At 25.9% G+C, this 12,470-nt stretch overlaps 1 protein-coding gene across 1 annotated transcript; it reads right to left on the reverse strand.

The window, feature by feature from the left end:
* Positions 1-1,563: 1,563 nt before the first annotated feature.
* On the reverse strand, positions 1,564-2,033 carry LOC100782082 (uncharacterized). Its single transcript, XM_003540397.5, has one exon. It carries the CDS (start codon positions 1,910-1,912, stop codon positions 1,706-1,708), a length of 207 nt encoding a protein of 68 aa, XP_003540445.1. The 5' UTR covers positions 1,913-2,033; the 3' UTR covers positions 1,564-1,705.
* Between the last annotated feature and the right edge of the window lie 10,437 nt (positions 2,034-12,470).

A 12,470-nucleotide genomic window follows, 5' to 3' on the forward strand; every position in this document is an offset into this window, starting at 1 on the left:
ACAACACATAGGAAACTTGTATGTTAAGAAACACATAGAAAACTTTAAAAAGTTTTATTTATACATGATTGCCACTTTTGTTGACGGTCTTAATGTTGTATTACATGTTGATATTTTTCACGTGTACTAAATAATATTTTTTATCTTATAATCAACAAAAGTTATAAAAGAAAAAGAATCCCAAGTCATGCAATCTAAATTGTGGGTTCAAAATAGTAAAGCTGAAACGCTTTTGTTTTTTTTTTTTTGTTGGTTGAATGTTAATATTAAGTTTGAGAAAGAAAGTGGAAGAAGTTTTAAGTGTACGTGAACACCACTTTTGATGGCTTCTGATTCCTTTTTGCCTTCTAATTTGAAGACAACAACAACTCCTGGTCTTGTCGTCAGACGAAGATTAGGTTGGGAAAGGCTAACTCATTCTCGACAGTGCGCCAATGCAAAAATGGAGGTGTAAATAACAATTAACAAGAGCCAATGCAAAAAGGCCATTGTGAGCCCAAATGCTCTACCTAAGTATGCCCGGTAATTAGTATAAACAAGTAGAAAAAGAATTATAACATCTGTGTAAATAAGATTTTTTTTTCCCCAAGTACACTACTTCAGTAAATTAGTTGTAAATTATTTACCGTAGTAAAAAAAATCTCATTTTTGTAGTGTCCAAAACATTTTCCAGGTCAAACTAATTTCTTAAATTAAACCATTGTATTTGGAATACTTCATTTATATATTATTAGCGGAGAGGTAGATTGCTGCCTGCTGTCAACTCAATAAAACTCATGCAAATTTAATTGTCCGCGAAAACAATCCATCCCTAAACATGGGACCAATAAAAGTTTTATATCAGAATTTAAATAACAATCGAGAAAGAAAGTGACATGATAGCCAGAAAATTTTATATACCTTTATGTTCGTAACAGCAACAAAACATAGACAATCAAATTATTTCTCTTTTTTTTTTGTCTTTATACTTCATTTTTTTTTATTTTTCTTAAAGGGAAAAAAATTGTTTCCTTTTCGTTGATAAGTTTTTTTTTTCTTTTTTTGTTTAAATATGTTGAAAAGTTCATATAGACGTACTATTTTCTATTTTCAAGCTCCAAATAAAAAAATTCAGTTTTTTTTTTTATTTCTACAATTGCATTACCTCCTGCATTTTTTGGCTCTTATAGTTTGACTTGCCATTAAAAATTATATTACATATATATAATATAGTAATTTTTTTTAATCCAATAAATCATGTTAGGCTATAAAAAAGTAAAAATATAATTAAGTGAATTTCGATCTGCCATCAGAACCAAGATAGGTGACAATAAATACTGTAAGGATAAAAAAAAAGTACTATATTTGAAATTACACAAATCATACTGCTTGATAGAATAAAACAAGCATATAACTTATAGGTTTTAACAGAAAAAGGAAGCAAGCAGAACACACAAGAAAATAGAACAGAAGAATTCAATATTAAGTACTAGTACCTTAAAAAAATGAAGAAAAAAAAAAAAGCAAATATACATTATAAGCATGTATATATATCCACAAGTCAGCACAAGAACATAAAACCGATAAACCTTAATTATAAACGTAAATCCCCCCGCTAGTATCTAAATTCTTAATATGTGAATATTATCACATTCGAGGGTAGAAGGAAATTAACATCTGAAAAGTAGATTTAGAAGGTATATATCATATACGTAGAAAATGGTGCTCATCTGTAAGATTTAAGAGTGGCTCCACAAAAAGTGCATATGATAGCTTTCCACGATTTGGAGTAAAAGGGAACGTAGCAAAATCTGGTTTGTGTCATCATCTCAGCCACGCTGGCTCCGCCGCCGCACCGCGAGCACGTCCCCGCCGCCGGCTTGCTCCGCCGCACCTTCCTCCTCTGATCCACCAGAAAACAGAAGCAAACCATGTCTCTTCTGGATCAAACGTTGTATTGTTTTGAAAAGTTGGCTTTTTTTTAATGGACAGAAATCAGAAAACTTTAGTGGTTGCTTGTGCTGAAGGCTATGATCCCAAAAAGTGTCTAATCAAAATCGTTATTTATAGTAAGGTTATGGGAAATATGAAGTGATTGGGTGTGGAAGAGGGTTGATGGATGCAGGACACGTGTCTAAACTTTTTCACTTATTGATGGGTTCAATCATGGTGAATAGTGATGAGTGATATTCAGGTGAACATTTGCCACGTGAAGTTACGGTTGTGAGAAAGAGTAAAGAAGAGCTAGGAATGAATGCAAGAGTTGCCACAATGATACTACCTAGACGCTTGAGTTGTTCTCAGTTCTGACTATGAGATACTTCTAGGTACTCAGCAAAAATTAAAATTAAAAAAATGAGATGCTTTGAGATGATGAATTCTGATTAGTAGAGTTTCTACTGTGCTGTCAATAATTTTTGAGATTTTAATATTATTAATTTTTTAACCAATTAAATTATATGTATATTTCTTTATTAAATATTTTTTTTAAATTATTCCTTGATTATTTTTTTTAAATTTTAAAATTATAATTTTTTTAAATTAGAAAATATGGTTAAAGATAATTAGAAGTTTGAACCCTCAAATTCTTTTAGTTACTTTTAACATTTTTTATAAAAATCTTTTGCGGTTTAGGGTTAAAAATTTCTTATTGTTGTTTCTTAAGCATATGTTTTTATAAAAAAAAAAGTGTTGAAAGTAACTAATTTTTTTTTAGGATTCATATTTTTTAAGTTATCTTTAATCATATTTTTTAATTTAAAAAATTTATAATTTTAAATTTTTAAAAATAATAATCAAAGACTAATTTGAAAAAATAATAATAATGATTCAATTAGTTAAAAAATTAACCGTATCAAAATTTATCAAATTATTGAAGGCATCATAGAAACTCTATATATTATGATTAGAGTTAGGGTGGAGGATCATCCGGATGTAGACAGCACTGGACCATGACTAAAAAGAAGCCAAATTTTTTTAAAAAAAATTATAGTTTTGTAATATTATTATATATTGTTTTTATAAACAAATTAAAATTGTTGTTTATTTTATGTCTCCTTTTTTATTCAAATTAAAATGTGATATGTTATTAAAACTGTCACTCTTTTCATTAATTTTCCTCATGTTTTACAACCAAAGATTCTTTTTTGATTGAATTTTCAACTCTATAGTATATCAACATATTAAAGAAACACACAAAAAATTAAAATTATAAAAGAAATAAAACTAAAATTAATATTTTCATAAAGAATAAAATATACATAAACTTTAATATGAAATGATATTTTGTCAATGATAAATGATAATGATGGAGTTAGATAATTTTCTTTGTGAGACCAAATATAAAAATATAAAGAATAAATTAAATCTTAAATATAATTGATATTTTAAATATCCATGAGAGTATAAATTGGTTTTAAAAATATAATATGGTCTCTTTTAAATCATTCTTATCTTTTGTGCAGATAGAATAAGAAGAGTCAAACCTACTTTTTTTATTTGTTCCTTTGTCATGCCTACTTGATATATAAATATTCATGTGTATGTCATTTTCTTTACACATATAAATTGAATAATAAATAATAATATAAGAATAACTTAAATAAAAAAATATAATATATTCTTTCCAAATTTATTAAAATCATGTTATTTGTTTAGTAAAATAAAATGTATATTTTTTATGATATTATGTGTCTATTTTTAAATACTTAAATATAAGAGGACCTTATTTAATATTTTTTCATGAACCCATAAAATCTCATAATTGATCCTAATCAGAGCATTCAAAAGTGCATTATTGTTCTTTTAGGATTGCAAGTCTAGTAGTACTAATAATCTCCTTGCATTTTGGATTGTTTCCTATTAGAGATTGGTGATGTGTAATCTCAATGGTGAATTGATCATGTAGCTTGTTTAAATTTATCCTTTTGATATAACCTTATATAAAAACTTTTACAGAGAGCTTAGCATATCCCTAATACTTCATTTTTTAAACAAACAAATCATTGATCCAAGTGGTCATGAATTTGATCATCTTAAATAAGATTTTGGGTTCAAACCTTATGAATAGAAAAAATTATAATTGAGAAGAGAGTCTTCACTTAAGATGATTAATCAAATTTCATGATAAAGATCAACCGAACTAATGAATATTCTATTGTAATATTATAATGACAAAAAAAATTACTTCATTTTTTAATATATAGCTTATGGATTCTTCAATTCTAAGTATAGCACCTTTATATTCATCTATAAGGAAGACAAGTTACTTCTTATTTTCTTGGGTACATTGTTGACTTGATTCTCACAATAAATTGTCGTACTTTTATAAATAAATAAAAAAGTTTTAGCATGCTCTTGCATAAAAAATTTCACTCGAGGATTTTAGGACCTGAGGTAATTTTCATGGTGTGGAAATTCTTCTAAACTCTAACTAATGGTATATCTCTCACCCAACATCATTATGCTACAGAACTTCTACAAATAGTTATTAAGATTGGTGCAAATCCTATTTCGACTTTGAGCACTAAGTTTATGAATTGTGCTAATTAAGAATTTATATGAAATATATATATATATATATATATATATATATAATAAAATTTATCTAACAGAGATTGAACCATTAGTATAGACATTGTGGATTTATGTTAATTAGAAAAAATCTATACTAATGAGTAATTTTAATTTTATTAGTATAATTTATCGTCAGTGTAATCCATATAACATTTTAATTTTAATTAGAAAAAAATCTATACTAATAAATAGTAACCAAAAAATAAATCATTGGTAAAAATACTCTCTTTTTGTGGTGAATATTAGTCCAAACAACATTGGCATTTATTGTTCCGTTGGTGAGTAAAGGTTTAATAAGAAAGGTACCCATTTGACCTACACAGATTGGACTAATATACAAGTATACAACTATTTCAACTATGAATGGTACAATTGTATAAAGTTAAAAGCAGGAGTTGGCAATAGAGAAGATTTTATATAATGTGAAAATAATATCCCATACCCCACCCTCGAACTCGAACATGTGAGGAGATTTTACCACTCTATTTATTTAATCAAAATTAAAAATACATGTATCCAATTATTTTGTGCATGCACCAATCAAAATATCTTAACTGCTAGCTACTGATTAAGGGCTTGCTAATTACGATAGCTTACATCTAGATCAAAGAACCTTTCGTTGTTATAGCTGTCATAAATAATAAATTTGAGTGGAACGTGAAGACCCTACTTGATATCACAAAGGACAGACACCTAATTTGATTAATTTTGCTGTACACTTTACGATAAGTCGATAACTCAACTTTTTTAAAATGATATTTTCTTCACACCTGCTGAGGTGCTGAGGAATGTGTAGCTAATTTTATTTTTAGATATTGAGAGGGAAGATATGGTTAGCAACATATTTTTTAATACATTCTTTTTTAACACATTTTTATTAATATTAATTAAAATTAAAGATTTATGAGAGAGACTGAGAGACTTAGAAACGAATCCTACAAAAAATTGGACTTTTAATAATAGAGAGTTGCATTCAAAAGATCAGCATGTTAGATAATGTTTACTAACATTTCTCATACAGAGATTGCTTCTCTTCCCAAGTCCATTTTGTCGACATAAATAATTGTTGTTATATAGATTTTGACTCAAAATTAAATTGTTACTTTCGTACTATAAATTAAATTGTTACTTAAATCTTGCCATGTGCGTTTACAAGAGTTAATTTTAAGAAAACTCTATTTTCCTTCAAAATAAAAAAGAAAATTCTCTATTTAATACATATTAATTTAATGATCTAGAAATTTTATATGCACAGTTTATACTTCTTTTCTGTCAATATTATAAGTACCATATTTGAGCTGGAATTGACCTCTACAATAAGGTAAGACTAGTTCATCGGCCAGAAATATTTTCCGATTATAAATCTTATTTAAAGAATGTATAAGTTTGAACCATCTACCAATCAATATTTTGTACATTTTATTTAAAATGTAGTACTGATTTTTTTATACAGAATAAATTTAGGCTATTTATGCTTACCTAGGACTACTATTGTCGAAATGCCACTGGTGGCAAGTACATTAGCATAACATAATTAAATCAGTGAGCGAAAAGTTACTAAATGACCACTCATGTGGGGTGGGAGAAATTTTAATGTTCTTAAGTGTTAAGCAAACACGTGTCAGAATTCTTTTTTCGTGACTAATAAAAGGACGTAATATGTGAGTGTTGCTGTCTTCACCAATATTTTTAAGCAATGATATTAATTATCTAGACAGACAAAACTATCGACAGTTTAACGAAAAACAAATACATAGTCAATGAGATAAGGAAAAAAAAATTTGTCAAATATCAAAGAAAATTGCAAGTACATGTGCACTATACTGCCTATACATACATGTTTTTTGAGTTTCGAAAAGGGTAAATTATAGCAATAATTAATCAAAAGCTCTATATTAGTGCAAATTACCGACTTCTGCATAATCGTGATTTTTTACTTGGAAATAATTTTAAATTTGCTTCCTATATTTTTTACTTGGTGCATAATCGTGATTTTTTACCGACTTCTGCATAATCGTGATTTTAAATTTTTTACTTGGAAATAAATATATTTTTGTCTTTACAATTTTGTCCTTAGGCGGTAAGAACTAAAACGAATTTAAAGGAAGTCGCTTCTTGCACCTAAATACATTAGGTCCTACACCTAATTTGTTAGTCGTTTATTTCGGATTAGCCTTTATAAAATGTAATTACACTAACTAAAGTGTAATTTTACATTTTAAATTAGTCTTTTCAAAAAGTTAGAAAGATGCAAGGAATAAAATTTAAGGTACAGGAAGTAATTACCCTAGTTGCGAAAGACCTTTAGAGTTAGTTGGGTTTATTTGGGCTTCCGAGTCTTAGGATAGCCTCAAAAATTGTTGAGAGTTGCTATTGGTCTATATCATCTTTCAAAATTTCAAAAAACACTCTTTCTCACACTATGAAAATATATTTTTGTTGCACCAAGGGGGTGTGAAAATATTATGTAACAAAATAGTGATTCCATTGTACATGTTTTTTTTGCACCTACATTAGTGTAATGAAAATGTATTTTCATTGTGTAATTGAGTTTGTAAAAAAAATATATAACAAATCACAATTTTATTGTGCAAGTAGGATTAGCAAAGAATATATAATAGAAACATGATTTTGTTACACAATGTACAACAAAATCATACTTTTATTGTACATTTATTTTTGTTTTTTTTTCATTGTTTGACCGATAGAAATAACTTAGATATTAATTACATAATTGCATCATTTGACGATGAATGAATGCAAAACTTGAATAGCATAGACCAAACCAATTGTGGAACGCGACTCCAATTGCTCTTGCAGAGAGGAGGGTGGAGGTGGCAAGAAAGAATGCCCGGAGACAATTTCCGACAACGACGAACGACACAACTGTTGGAGGAGGTGAGGGATTGTGGAATCATCTACTATAATCAAACAATAATGTCAACTAATTAATTCTTATTTAATAGGAGTGTTATTATTTTTAAAATATTCTTTAAGTTATTCAAATGTGAGTATTATTTCAAATAAATGTGACTAAAAATAATTTAGGAAATTTAGTTTTTAATATAAAATCAATAAATTTAAATAAGATTAACTTACTTTTTTTTAATCAAGTATTTTATTTTATTTATATTTAGGTCTATAGACGGTAAAGAGCATGATAAAAAGACTTTTAAATAATATGTTGTTGGTATGTAATTGAATCAATCGATCATCTCATGTTAAATTTATATGATCTATCATGCGAATGTTTTTTGTTACCTCTATTAAAAATTTATAAATGTTTGACGAATAAAAAGTCAAATACAAAATTTTCACTCCATCAAATCTTAATATGATAATTTATTTCCTGTTGTTACCATTGTTCTTCATACAAACGAGTAAATTAAAACGTGACTTAAAATTTTAAAATTAAACTAAATGAAACATCAGGTGTGAGTGTGCAACACATTCAATACACCTAACGCATTCTTTTATTTTAAAATTAAAACATTTAATTATTTTATTTTTAAAAAATCTATAAATTTAATTATTTTATTTTAAAATAAACACATTTGATCACCCTGATTTTAAAAAATCCATAATTTTTTACTTCTATTTTAAAACAAAGACATTTGATTTCCTTATTTTAGAAAATTCATAATTTTGATCTCTTATTTTGAAAAATTTGTAATTTTAGTGTAATATTTAATTTTATATGAGTTTTATTTCTTACATTGTAATCAATTAAATAATTTATTTATGGTAATTTAAATGAATACGTTAGATCTAAATTTTAATTGGACCAAAATAAAATAAATAAAAGATAAACAAAATTGAGGATTTGACAAAAATGGTAAAATTTCTAAAGAGAATCAAATATTTCTATATTTAAAATAGAGAACTAAAATTGTAGAATTTTTAAAATAAAGAAATTAAATATGTTTATTTTAAAATATAAGAATCTAAATTCTGGATTAAATAAAATAAAAACACCAAAGTTCCATTTAACCCTAGCTGGAAACAATGTGCCCTTGTTTGTAAGTACTAATTGTTATTTTAAGGAGTTGTAGTCTATGTTTGCCACTGACCTGAAAATTAGGCCGAAAAGCGTCATCAAGTGGCTGGCTATATATACAACAAAAGCCCAATGTAGTCCTAATAACTAGTTAATTCATCCAATGACAATTGATGATTTAATTGCGCTTATATTCATCCATTTAACAAGGATCATACTTTTTTTTAAGGAATCGGTTTTATATTTCATAAGAACGTGCGTTTAAATTTTATTATTGATGAAAAGCTTTTGTTATTAAGTAATATATCATGTTAATGGTTTTTAATCTTGAGGCATATTTAGTTTTCTTTTTTTTATAACCATTGTAATTAAGATAAGACTGAGGGAAAAAGTTTTCATAATTTTTTTATATTTCATATTTTTCCCCCAAAAAATAAAAAATCCTATTGATTTAATTTTATTGGCTGAGGGAAAAAGTTTTCCTGTGATTTAATTATGGACCAGTTATGCAGAAAATTTAGAAGTGGGACACCTTAAATTAATCTGCCATGGACATAAGTCAAGATGTTTGGTCCGATTCTCATACTATCAGTAATAAAAAATAAAATGAAAAGTCATCTCCATTAGGCATTTGGCAAGGTTGCTTTCTTAGAAGTAGTTATGGGTACCATGCAATCACCTTCACTCTTATCCTCCTCCTGTTTTTGACAAATTGTTTTCTTTCATATACATATAAACAAATGATTCCAGATTCCACACACACTTGGATCCTTGTCACCTGCATGATAATCGTGGCTTGCAGTCAAATTCAACTTTATTCATGTCGTCGCCATTCTCGTATTTTTTGCTAAAGGCCAAACTTGAAAGTTTATTTTAATTTATTTTCTTTCTTTCACATTCAAATCAAGTCTAATGTGATATCAAAATATGTACATTATACTATGGCACACAAAAAATATAAGAGTAAATGGATAAGACTTTTCTTTTAACTGACCAAGTATTTTTTTAACAGATCACATATATCTTCTATGAAAAATAATCTTATTTGGGTTTAGAGGTGAAACTACATTCAACCTTATAGGGGTAGTAACCTCTCCAAAATGATAAAATATTCTCTAATGCATTTTCTTTCTTTAACATTAGAACACTTATTATGATAGCTACCTAACAACACTAATTTAAATAAATGCTCTATGAAATTTTTATGTCTTATAATAATAAAGTGCTTATTTAAATAAGGTTAAAGTGTAATTTTACTCTTTTTAGTTTCTCAAATTTATGATTTTGGTTACTGATTTTTAATTATAACATTTAAAAAAATTATAAGGTTGATAGGTGATCGATTAAGAGAGAATAAGAGGAGATAAAGGTTGTGACTTCCAATCTCTCTTATTAACATAGAATTAAAAAATTAACAATTAATGTCGGTCTTTAAAAAAATGTAATATTTGGTTCCTTAGTTTTACAAGTTAACAAATTTGGTTCATTTGTTTATTATTAACTAATAGTTATGATTATTAGAGTTATTAGGTTAATTATAAACTATTTTTTTTTATCAAAGTTAATTATAAATGAATTAAAAATTATTAATAACTAAAAATTAATTTATAATTAACTTAATAACTCTATTAATCATAATTAATTATTAATTAATAATCTAATGAATGAATTAAAATTGTTAATTTATAAAATTAGAAGACTAAATGTTACAATTAAAAATTAGAGGAACCAAAATCAAGAATTTGAGAAATTAGAAGGAGCAAAATTACAATTTAACCTTTAAATAATTGTTGTATAAACAATGTTATTTGATTACACATGTTATTTTGTCACAATAAAAACATACTTAAATTATTTTTTAAAAGAAACTAAATTATTGAATCAACAATCAATCTAAATAATGCACTGAATATTCACATTAATAGAATACCATCCAGTTTCCATTCATCCTTCATAAGTAACTTATTGCATGTGCATGACAAAATCAATAACAAATGCTGCTTAAAGCAAAAATTAAATAGCATAAAAAACGTGCACTTAAAACAAAAATTAAGGCAACAAGAAATTGTATTTAATTTTTATTTTAAATTTTAATATTTAAATATAAATAGTTTTCATTTTTCTTATTTTTTTTTAAATTATATATATTTTTTATAAATATTTAACTCTTTTTTATGGACATAACTATTTAACTAAATAATCGAACTTAATTTACTTTTAATAGGTATTTCCTAAATTGATAAAAAAATTCTCAATTAATAGAAAATATGTTTTGTCACTAATTTTAATTTTATAGTAGTAGATATTTATATTAAAAACGGGAATTAAAATTATTTATAAATTTTCAAAAATGATATTGCACTTAGAAGAATATAAAATTATTAGAGAATAAATTTGTCGCGTCTTTGTAAATATGGACGGTTGAAAGTTAAGAATAAGATTGTGTATTTGCACAGATTTGATTGATTGTGGCATTCAATAAAGATGATTATAAACTAATAAAGTGCGACTTAGTCCACAAAATTGCAATTATTATATTTGTAAAGTCAGAATTTGTTTTCAGACGTCGTTTCGTTTTAATTAAGAGATCATAAAATGAATATTAGGATATTAGGAGTTAAATTAATAAGTAACAGCTGATTTGGCAATGATATTCCGTCATATAACTAATATTAATTTAGTATATAAAGTATATATTAAGGATATCTGGAATCAATAAATCATTTAAAATTAAATTTAAATTTTATGGATAAAAAAAATTATGATTAGAAGGAGAAATCGAATAGGTTTAATTTAATTAGTTGATCATGATATGTAAATTATTGTGATATATATATATATATATATCTTTAATTCTTATGGATAAAAAAAATAAAAAAAAGTTGAAGAAAAACAACAAAAATTCAAAAAAGTTTAAACTAAAGAAAGAAATAATACACCTTTAAAATAGTTATCACATAATTAAACTCGGCTATTAAATCCTACTTTTTTGCATTAAACAATTTAAAATTCATTGTTTAACTGGACTAGATTAATATAATACAATTATAAAAAACAATCGTTTTATTCTTTAAAAAAAATCTTTTTAAAATCAATTCAGTCTCTAATCATGCAGACCAAACTAATATTTTGGAAGTCTTTTTATAATCAAAGGGGTGGTTTGACGGTGTGAAATGAAAAAGAAAAAAATGTTTAAATATAAAATATTTAAAGTGTGAGATCTACACGAATTTTTTTGAATATTTTCTTCAAGTTCTTTTTTATTTCTCTCCATTCGGGACAAATAATTCCCTTTATCTCATTAATTATAGTAACACCTCAAAATATAAATATTGTATAAATATAAATATAAAATAAGATTTTAATATAAATTTTAAACAAATACGCAATATTAAATCTAATTCTGTAAACCTCGCAGCCAACCTTAAAAAAAAAATGATTTCTATCCCGTCCTCTTCCCTCCCCCAAAAAATGTTAGCTAAATTAAATAAATAAGGTTAAATATATTTAGTCTTCCTAATTAATTAGATATTTGTTTTTTATCTATTAAAAATAATTTTTCATTTTTTATCTTAATTTATGAAAAAGTATTCTATGTGGTTTCTTTTCTATTTCCATAAATAAAATGTTTTTTTTTATATAAAAGTCAAGAGCCACAATATTGATATATTTCGATAAGTAAAAGACAAAAGAATGATTTATTTGTTAGGAACTAAAACAAGTATTATCATGTTTGAACTAGAACAAAATGGTTTCCAGCATAAGCATGGAGAGAGATCCACCTCATCTGGATTCACTTCGTGATTTAGATTGTTCGGCAGTACTAGCCTCCGATCAAAATTCCATGGCCTGAAAAACCTCATCGTGAAGAGGCTAAAACAAGTATTATCATGTTTGAAAAAACAGCTTTTTTCTTCAT

This window comes from Glycine max, chromosome 12 (genome assembly GCF_000004515.6).
Source record: "Glycine max cultivar Williams 82 chromosome 12, Glycine_max_v4.0, whole genome shotgun sequence".
Classification (NCBI taxonomy): Eukaryota; Viridiplantae; Streptophyta; class Magnoliopsida; order Fabales; family Fabaceae; genus Glycine; species Glycine max.

What these genes read in the sequence shown, in the direction of transcription:
- LOC100782082 (XM_003540397.5), bottom strand. Translation starts at nt 1,912, where the DNA reads ATGGTTTGCTTCTGTTTTCTGGTGGATCAGAGGAGGAAGGTGCGGCGG.